This window comes from Coptis chinensis, chromosome 4 (genome assembly GCF_015680905.1).
Source record: "Coptis chinensis isolate HL-2020 chromosome 4, ASM1568090v1, whole genome shotgun sequence".
Lineage (NCBI taxonomy): Eukaryota > Viridiplantae > Streptophyta > Magnoliopsida > Ranunculales > Ranunculaceae > Coptis > Coptis chinensis.
Window position 1 is genome coordinate 90,801,082 of NC_141459.1, and position 10,856 is coordinate 90,811,937.

The window sequence follows — 10,856 nt, forward strand, 5'->3', positions numbered from 1 at the left end:
TGTCCCAACTCCCCCCAAATGATGGTAATTAAGTAAACAATGCCACTCTGCCAACCCTAAAAGATACATTAGCACACACTCTAAAGTTCCTGTGTGATGAATTATCAAACCCTACATCAATAGGTGGTAACAACACTCTTGACACTCCCTAATACGTCATTCCACCCCAACATCAATATTACTAATAATAAATAAACATCTTTCTATGCAAGTCACAAAAATATCTGTCTATATATATATATATATATATATATATATATATATATATATATATATATACACGGATAGGCTAGGTGAACAGCCAATTTTCGGACAGCCATCAAACAGCCAACTTTGGACCGTTAGATCGTTAGATAATCTAAACTGATATCAAAAACCAACCTTAAGCCTTAAGCACGATATTCCAATATTTTGATATTTCAAAAGATCACCATTTTGTTTTCCAAAAAACAAAACTTACGCTACTAATTCAAACAAAACCCCAAATTACACCATTTCAAAATCAAAATCAAAATCAAACAACAAATTATTTAAACAAATCAGATTCAAATTCAAAATCAAACCCCAAATTATTTAAACAAATCGGATTAATCAAAATCAAACCCCTAATTATTCAACCAAAAAATTCATACAAATCAAACCCCCATTCAAATTTTGGACCAATTTCAAACCCCATTTTCGATTTAAGGTATATTTTCTTCGATATTAAAAGTATTTTGTGTTATTAACTGCTTGTATGGTAATTTTATTAGGTTTTGTTTATTGGATGTTAATTTTTATATTTTAATTTTCCTGCAGCCGATTTACTGTTAATACACAACCGTTAGATCACCCAAAATTGTGCATGTATGGAGTCAACGGCAGAAAATGTAACAATCAGTATCGATGAATTGTTGAGTTTTATCTAGCATTTTCGGTGAACTCTGTCAGAATTTTGCCTTGTTTTAGTTATTTTCGGTGAACTCTGTCGGAGTTTTAACTAGCATTTTCGGTGAACTCTGTCAGAATTTTGCCTTATTTTAGTTATTTTCGATGAACTCTGTAAGAGTTCGGTAAACTCTGTCAGAGTTTTAAACTAGCATTTTCGGTGAACTCTATCAGAATTTTGCCTTGTTTCAGTTGTTTTCGGTGAACTCTGTCAGAGTTTTAACTAGCATCTTCGGTGAACTCTGTGAGAATTTTGCTTTGTTTTAGTTATTTTCGGTGAACTCTTTTGGAGTTTTAACTAGCATTTTCGGTAAACTCTGTCAGAATTTTGCTTTGTTTTAGTTATTTTCGGTGAACTCTATCGGAGTTTTAACTAGCATTTTTGGTGAACTCTGTCAGAATTTTGCCTTGTTTCAATTGTTTTCGGTGAACTCTGTCAAAGTTTTAACTAATATTTTCGGTGAACTCTGTCATAATTTTGCTTTGTTTTAGTTATTTTCGGTGAATTATGTTAGAGTTCAGTAAACTCTGTCAGAGTTTTAACTCTGTCAGAATTTTGCCTTGTTTTAGTTACTTTTATGTAAACAGAGTTCACATGAACTATATTCTCTATATATGACCGATGTTTATATGGCTTTCAGTTATTTTGGCTGTCAGAGTTTTATATGGCTGTCAGAATTTTCGGTAAACTATGTTTGTATGTTGAGAGGGAACTTTCTATATAGTAACAAATGAAGACCAACAAAAACCAACTTTATTACATACGAAATATGTATATAGAAAGACCAACAGAAACCAACTTGAAAACACAAGGCAACCATTCCCAACTACCATAGCCCAAATGTAGTTTAGACAGAAACCAACTACCAACTTGAAAACACAAGGCAACCATGCCTAACTACCAAAGAGCCCCTTGCGGCAATTGGTATGCCTAGAAGATTGTAACCCAAAGCCCAAATGTAGTTTAGATTTAATGCAAGAGAAGGTTTTTCTAGAGAGGTCAATGGCGGTTATCACATCCTCTAAGTTGCTTTGTATGAGAACAATGTCACCGCCTCGATGGCGATGTCTATACCGCCTCCTATTGCCATTCCAACCAAGAAGAACTAGTGTTGGCGAGTCATTGATGCCATCACCAACCATAGCCACCGTCATTAACTTCCAAGCTCCTCCAAGCTCCTTTGAGATTTCCAAGCTACCTTGAGATTTCCAAACTCAGAGATGTCGTTATTCTCCAAATTGAGCTCCTCCAAGCTCCCTTGAGATTTCCAAGCTACCTTGAGATTTCCAAACTCAGAGATGTCGTTATTCTCCAAATAGAGCTCCTCCAAGCTCCCTTGAGATTTCCAAGCTACCTGTGAAAGAATCTCTGACGAAGCTCTGAAAAGCTACGTCCATTCAAAAGTACGACTAAACGCAACAAACACATACAAGTAAAAATAAACATATATAATAATAGAACATAATACAAATGAAATACCAAATAAAACAGAGATTATACTAACTTTTACTCAAAATAATACTTCTTCAAATATTTACACATACTAAATTCAAACTACTAACCAAATACCCACCACTTATATGGATGATTTTTTAAAGGTTGAAAGACTTCTTGTCGGTGCATAATAGCATACACAACCTGCATATGAATTGGATATATTATCAAGAGAACACACTGAAAATTGTCTCGAGGTGCGTCGCAACAAAACCAGTAATTACCTCTGGATTTCGAGGGAGTGCATATGTGAGAATCGCATTTAAGATTTCCAGAACAATTCTTAAAAAGTCAGTATAAATGTGCAGCTCCGCTGACTGCAGAGATTTGAACCTTCCTTAGCTATGGAAGGATTAGAAAAATGTTCCACAAAAAGGCTGATTTGGAAACAACATACTAGAAGGCAAAAACTAAAGAGAGTTACCATATCTTCCATAATGGTGCCGCCTTCCATTGAATTGGCTTTAGTTTGAAACATATTTTTTTGCTTAGCGAGTTTGGTATACCTATGAAAGAAAGCAACTTAGGAAAGCAGCTTATACAAAGAACTCAAAAAAGGTTTCCATCTAAAATGAGGTGGGTCATATTGCATTCAGGAAACAAATGTTAAATTCAAAGTAATGGATACTATGCATCCATATGATTGGGCTATTATATCATTTTAGTACCGTAATTACTTATTCGTAATATTATTATCTTCACTATGACATTATCACTGTAATTACAAAACCCCTCTGAATCCCAAACCATGAGTGCATAGCATCTTCCAACTAGAAACCAGGAAACCATAATATGTGGACAAGTTAATTACGGTACAGAAGCTCTTTTTAAACAAAACTACGCTAGATAAATCTTGCCATTTAACTGCACAAGATAAATCTAGCCATTAACAAAAAATAAAAACCACTTTTGATTTATTTATTTATTTTTGATAAACCGGTATCTTATTTATTAATATAGAAAAAGTCTTACTTAGTTACTCTTGCAACTAAGGAAATGTTGAACTTCCAGATATAGGACACCTCATTTATAGATCGAATTTTATTGTATAAGAAAAAAAATTTAAAAATTAAAAAATATGCAAATGTAAAATCACCTGAATAGTAAAATCAAATAATTTAAGCTGACATGTAATAACTATGGAACTCTAAAACAATAACATTAAAAAAAAATAGAAACAATGTTAAAATCGGCTGCAGGAAAATTAAAATATAAAAATTAACATCCAATAAACAAAACCTAATAAAATTACCATACAAGCAGTTAATAACACAAAATACTTTTAAATAACGAAGAAAACATACCTTAAACCGAAAATGGGGTTTGAAATTGGTCCAAAATTTGAATGGATTTGTATGAATTTTTCGGTTGAATAATTAGGAGTTTGATTTTGATTAATCCGATTTATTTAAATAATTTGGGGTTTGATTTTGAATTTGAATCCGATTTGTTTAAATAATTTGCTGTTTGATTTTGATTTTGATTTTGAAATGGTGTAATTTAGGGGTTTGTTTGAATCAGTAGCGTAAGTTTTTGTTTTTGGAGAACAAAATGGCGATCTTTCGAAATATCAAAATATTGGAATATCGTGTTTAAGGCTTAAGGTTGGTTTCTGATATCAGTTTAGATTATCTAACGATCTAACGGTCCAAAGTTGGTTGTTTAATGGCTGTCCGAAAATTGGCTGTTCACCTAGCCTATCCGATATATATATATATATATATATATATATATATATATATATATATATATATATAAGTATCTTAAAAAGCCAAAATTGAAAAATCAAAATAGCTTACGCCATCAACACCTGAAACTTTGGGACGTTCATATTTGTGTGATAGGTCCGGCCACCCAACTGGCAGTGATTCCTCCTCTAAGAAGGAATCATCGATGGCAAAGTTAAGAACCTTGTCAACTTTGGTTCCTTGCTTTTTCAGCATCCAGTCAAGCTGCACAAAAGGAAGATACAAACAAGATAAAATTTCAATAAAATGATATTCAAACCAAGAAAGAAAAAATATGGCTTAAAAAGAATAAATTTATAACGATAAACGAAAAGATCGTAAACCTTTTCTACTTTAACTACAGTTCTAGGTAATCCATCAAGAATGAACCTTTCTGACATGATGGCCTCTTCATCGATTATTCCAACAACCAAGTCATCAGTTACAAGTTCTCCCTATAAACGAACTCCACAATCAGGAACCACAACGAATATAAACTTGTCTCATGACCAAATAGCACTTTGTAAAGTGTGTACCTTCTCCATGGCTTCTTTCGCCTTAATTCCAAGAGGTGTTTTAGTAGAAACAACAGCTCTGAGCATATCACCTGTAGCCAAGTGGCACAAACAACAGTCATTCTTGATAATAGGAGACCGGGTGGACTTGCCAGTCAACTAATTTTTCATTAATAGCTAGGTTTATTTATCATGGGTATTTAAGTAAATCTTTAATCTAACATGATAAGAAAATGCACATACTTGACACCATAATCTGGAATGGAATTTTTTTTTACATGTGGACCAAAAACCAGAATGCTGACAATGGAATATAAACATTGCAACCATTGTCACCAAATACGGGTTTAAAACGCGTTTAAAACCCGAGATATTATCAAGGCGTCTGGTTCCAGTTTAAAACCCGGGTTTTTTAACAAAACGTGTTTTAAACGTTTTAAACCCGTTTTAAACTTAAAAAACGTTTAAAACCCGATATTTTGAAAATCTCCCGTTTAAAACTTTTTTTTTTTTTTTTTTTTTTTATCTAAAAGAAAACGCTAAAAAAGAAAAGAGTTATGGAGTTTACCTTTTTGAAGAGTGGGCGTTAGATTGACTTATTGAGACCGTTCTATTTTGCTTTGGACTATTAATAATTAATTGAAATTTTTAAAGTTATTAACTTATTTGTAGTACTTAATTATGCCATTATAGTTGGTAATTAGTAGTATCTTATTTTGAATAGTGTTTTGGCACTGAATCTAAAACTTCTAGTATTTGGATGAGTAATGATAATTTGATACATTCATGTATTTGAATTTTCTTTCATTTATATTATTTTTATTTTTATTTTATGTGTCTATTTTTTTTTCCACTTTTATAGAAAATCAAACTCCTTATCTATTATATTATTTATCATCGGTTTTTACCGTTTCTTTTAAATATAATACGTTTTAAACCCGTTTTACCGTTTTTAAACCGTTTTTTTTTATGCCCCGTTTTTTTTACGTTTTTTTTTTCGTTTTTTTTTTCGAGAGGCGTTCCGTTTAAAACACTAACTAAGTTTTTTCAAGTATACCGTTTTAAACCCGTACCGCACTTGGTGACAATGATTGCAACAACATGCGCCTAGTCATACAAATGTTTAATGTAATACTCAATGTTGTCACTCAATAAGGCGGTAAGGAATAATCCCTTGATAATCTAGAATAAATTGTTACAAACAATTGAAATCAATCCAACTCACTTTACAAAGCCTTAAAAGGTTTTTAATAATGCTGCAAAACCCAACCTTTGAAAGGTATAATATAAATCAAAATAAAAAAATCAGACATTATATCTACTGATGGTACTTTCTCCAAATACACTGCGGTATTTTATTTTATTTTCTGTCTCTCTGTGATTGGAAAAATGAGGAGCGTTTTTTTGGGTTGGTGTAACCAAATATTGAAATTATAGGTGCAGACGTTGGTTTCAAAGCTTGGAACTGAAATCGAAACTTTATGGACGGTCTCTAAATGTTTCAGTGGGAAATTTAAATTTTTCACCGAGATAACAGGCGGGAAGAAAATAGTTCTACATGGTTTTCAGAAGTCAGAACCAGAACCGGTTTTTGAATTACTGGTTCAACTAAAACTCGTCTGGTTCTTTGTTAAGAAAAGTATTCAACTATATATTTAAGGTTAACAAAGATTAAAGAAAAGTAATTAATATTTGGGTTGAGTTAACTCGGTTGGATTGAATAAAAATCAGAGTTGAACTGATTTTTTAACCGAGTTTAATGGTTTCTAACTTGAATGGGACCATTCACATTGGTGTTGAAACCGATCTATGTTGAACCAATTCAACATAGAAAAAGTCAACCGGGACAACTCTGATTTTTTAACCGAGTTTAATGGTTTCTAACTTGAATCGGACCATTCACATTGGTGTTGAAACCGATCTATGTTGAACCAATTCAACATAGAAAAAGTCAACCGGGTAGCTCTGACTCTGGTTCATACTTGAACTAGTCGAGTCGTAAAACTATGGGCACAAGCACTCAGGCTACTAACCCTGCACATGATTTGGTTCAATTAAGCTTGACATAGAAAATTTTGAGTCGACAAAAGATAGGTTCAATCATATTGTCAACTGGGTGCGCTAAGTCGAGAGACTTGATAGCCATATCATAAATCATAATTGATGTAGATGAGTAGATCTCAACAATCCTGCCAATTTGGTCGATTTGAAAACGATATTATTTAACTTCTGGCTGGATGATTAAACATGAGAAAACTTTAGGTTTGCATCATAATACATGATGTTAAAGCTTAATATGTGTATAACTAATGACCTTGCGTTGACTTTTGCATGGATGCCTTCTTTAAATTTGGATTCCCTAGGCATAAAGCATATAAAATGTAGGGATTAGCTAAGCCAAGCAATATTTCTCTAGAGATTACCACAAACGTCAAGTCAAATGTAATAAATCACATTATATACATTACGCCTAAGCCATCACCTATAAATGGGAGAACCATAACTACTTAGTTTGATTTTGATCGTTATCTATCAAATCATGAGTAGGCAACTTCAATTCTATCATGGGGTGAATATTGTTGTCATTATACATTTCATATTGCGACTAGGGGATGAATTTGTAACATTTATAAATATATGTACTGATTACTCGGTGAATCTTTGATTAGTACTCGAGTGTTTAAAAGATTACTCAGTGAATCTTTTATTAGATACCTTAACTATAAGAGCATAGGATAATTCTATTTCATTGATGACTCGCCCCATTCACTTGTTAAACTCAGTTTCATGCCAAGATTACAATTAGACGAGATTTTTACGAGGAATGAAGAATCAGTGGAAGGAAAGAGTTCTTTCTTACTAAACGAGATAACCCTAATTGAAAAGTACCTTGATACAAATTATATTAAAATGAATACTACAACATCTTGACACTTCATTCATTTCAAAATTTCGACATAGCCTTCTTTGTATTTTTAACGTTTTTAAGAATGTAAGATCTATCATAATGCATTTTCAACCAAATCCAATTATTTTCCAATCAATCCAACAAAAGCAAGGAAACAATAAGAGTTTACAATACATTACGTACAAGAAGATAACATCACTCTCCCAGAAGACGTTATTATATATACAAACAACACTAAATACTACACGTAGGGTGCAACATGTTACAATCTTAATGTACACGGTACGAATAACATATTATGTCGAATCACATACCAAAATCCATTCACAAAACATGATTCAAATAGATACATTTTATTTATTCTTCATTTAAATCATATACAAACGGATTCCTGCGTATTTAACTAATTAACATGTGAAGGTAAAAGATCTGCATTAAGCGACTTCATCGTTTATGTATCATCTTATTCAAGGTAGTCCTGAAAGGCTAGATTCACAGATTAATAAAGAGAGGTTAGTACAGTAAAAGATGCAGAAAAGCTTCAGGCTCCAAAACTTTAAAGGACATTCATACTAATATTATAGGAATATTTGCAAATGCCAATTTTAAATCCAAAAGTGTAGCAAATATATGAAAGCTTAAAATTCTTGATGAGCCCAGGGCATTATTAAAACACTAATAAAATTCAAGTTCATGCAAACACCAGAAGAGAAATAAAAGACAAAACCAATTATTTCACTAGCAACAAACTCAACCATACTAATATGCAGTTATGATTTTAACCACTCACATGCTGCGGCTTAAACAGTGAGACCACAAAGGTTGAGGATGGTAACAAAGAAATACTTGAGAACTAAAATTCAAAACCCATGCACAATATATATTTTAGATTGTACATGTATATAAAATGTGTCACCACTTTATGGTTGTTACAAATTGTCCACCCAAAACTTCACCACAACTATTTTCAAACCTCTCAATATCGAATTCTCGATCAACACAAAAAAAGATATCATAAGATACGTTTTAATCATAAAATACCTACATGGGCGTACCTTAATTGGATGAGATTTATACATTACAATTAAAATAACTTTTATTTTCCAGTAAGCAACCTTGTCCAAAATTTACTTAGGTACATGGCGCTCAAATCAATCAACAGATAAGTACTTAATGTGTCCCACATCTATCCAATAAACAAATACTAGTTATATCAAATGACACAAGAATAATGGAGGTTCACGTAAACCTTCAATTTCTTGAATAAAGCATGACAACTTTCAAGTTCCACAGCGTCAATAAAGGCATCTAAAGCCTGCTATAGTTGTATCCATATAATCCTGCTACAATACAAGAAGCGCATGACAACTTTCAAGTTCCACAACGTCAATAAAGGCATCTAAAGCCTGCTATAGTTGTATCAATATAATCCTGCTATAATACAAGAAGCACGTCTGAAGCCGTAAATCCTTTATACATAGAAGAAAAACATAACACCTAGCTCAAAACAAAAACAGTTAATTACCTGTGACATTTTAATATGCCAAATTTCCAGTGACAGCTCTACTTTCATCCTCAAACTTTGCAGTGTCAGAAGCACCATCCACTAACTAAACTGTATGTAAAGCAAAGAATGATCTGCAAAGAGAAAAACTCAAATAAGAACACAACACTCGAGTTCTAAGCATGGTTAGAGCAGAAAACTCAAGCTAACAAATCCAAAGTGATCAGACCCTCGTGCTTTTAATTACCAGACACTAAACTGATAAGTAGAGTATGCTAAAGTAAATTTGTGCCTAACTTAAACTGTTAAAGCTGAAACCGTACATGGGGTACTGAGTCATATATCATAGTAACAGTGAGGCTCTCAAGTAATTGTTTGTAGGCAGAATTTAAGCACTCAATCCCCTGAGCACTGCATTGAACTTATGAACACACATGCACACATGGGTGGGACAACCTTAACATGTCCAAACAAAGAAGAACTGTCTCTTGATTCGTTGATGATGAGTGCACCTAGGAAAAACCATATTTGTTGGTTTACATACAAGTGGATAACAGATTTGACATGTAAGCAATGTGTATAATGGAACTTTATCCATCTTGGTGGAGAACTGGGTCCAATTACAATGAAAAACTAACCTCGAAAGTGTAGGACCAGGTGCCATGACAACTGCATTAAGTGGTTGACAGATCCAACTCTTTCAAAGACGTTTACAGATGCTATTGAACACTTAACAAAATATTGGTATTATATACGGTGCCTGAAAATCAAGGAAACATACCTTGTTAGAAAGAAACCAATATATACAACTTTGTAACTGATAAAGATTGTGAAACAGTACTTACTACTTGCCTTCGAGTTGTTAAGTACTTGACTACTTGTACCCCCATCAACCCTATTGACCAAAACTCCCAAGCATCCAACTGTTTTAGAATGGAGAAAATTATCAAAAACTGAAAACGCGGTGAAGATATGAAGATATAGAAAGAAAGAAACATAAATTATTATTATCTTATCATCCACCTCAATAAGTGATTAACAAGTCCAGCAAAGACTATACAGCAACTTCATGATGTATACCACCATACAATGCAATGATAGGCAAGGTATTAAATGAGCCTTTGAAGTTTCTCTTGTACTCAATTGGTTCTTGAACTCCAAAAGCTTCGAAAAAATTTGTGGCTGATAACACTGAATGTCAAGGTGGTGGCACCTGCAAAATCAGAATACCAAATTAAAGAGAGAGAAGAGGAAAACAACTTCACATGTTAAGGGGCAGAGGAGAATGCTTTTAACATATATTCAAATTTAGGACTTTGGTCAAAAAATAAATAAATGTACCTTCAAACCAGATAATACCAAATAGTTAAGGGAGTAGCTATCCACAGAACTCAAGACTAGTGGCATTAAAATCCAACAAGCACAATAGTGTGTACTCATACAGATTCTTATGAGTGTAATTGAGAAGATAATACCTCAGGCTAGTGGCTTTGAAACTCTGTTTTATAGCGGAACTCAGGATGCATGCCTACGGATTGGGTAGACCATCCTAACATACTAATGTAAAAGCCAGTAGCTTGGATAATTTCACATGGCAGATAAAAAATATTCACAAGAGCATAAACCATCACAACATGGACTGCACCTAGCAAAGGGGTATGAAGTGTTCTTATGCAAAAAACAAAGATGATTCCCTATCCTTACCTGCTAAAAACAAAAATGATTTTAGGAATAAAGTCAAGATAGACCTTTAATACCTACTATTCAGGATATGCTAATA

At 33.1% G+C, this 10,856-nt stretch overlaps 1 protein-coding gene and 1 long non-coding RNA gene across 17 annotated transcripts; both read right to left on the bottom strand.

Annotated features, from left to right (window-relative positions):
• Positions 1-1,661: 1,661 nt before the first annotated feature.
• Positions 1,662-4,802, bottom strand: LOC147505589 (adenylate kinase 4-like). Of its 16 annotated transcripts, none has more exons than XR_015193364.1 (7): positions 4,686-4,802; positions 4,494-4,604; positions 4,233-4,374; positions 2,847-2,928; positions 2,647-2,739; positions 2,502-2,566; positions 1,662-2,282 (listed from the first exon to the last, which is right to left on the bottom strand). XR_015193364.1 is itself a non-coding variant. In XM_086558076.1 (6 exons), the coding sequence occupies exons 1-5, from the start codon at positions 4,749-4,751 to the stop codon at positions 2,521-2,523; spliced, it is 447 nt and encodes a 148-aa protein (XP_086414202.1). In that variant the 5' UTR covers positions 4,752-4,802; the 3' UTR covers positions 1,662-2,337; positions 2,502-2,520. The 16 variants fall into 16 exon arrangements, 1 of the variants encoding a protein (XP_086414202.1); XR_015193363.1 differs by having other exon boundaries at positions 1,662-2,307; XR_015193362.1 differs by having other exon boundaries at positions 1,662-2,315.
• A 2,943-nt stretch (positions 4,803-7,745) lies between these two features.
• Positions 7,746-10,715, bottom strand: LOC147505590 (uncharacterized). The gene is made up of 4 exons (XR_015193376.1): positions 10,100-10,715; positions 9,922-9,999; positions 9,098-9,836; positions 7,746-8,058 (listed from the first exon to the last, which is right to left on the bottom strand). It is a non-coding gene; the product is annotated as an uncharacterized LOC147505590 (long non-coding RNA).
• Between the last annotated feature and the right edge of the window lie 141 nt (positions 10,716-10,856).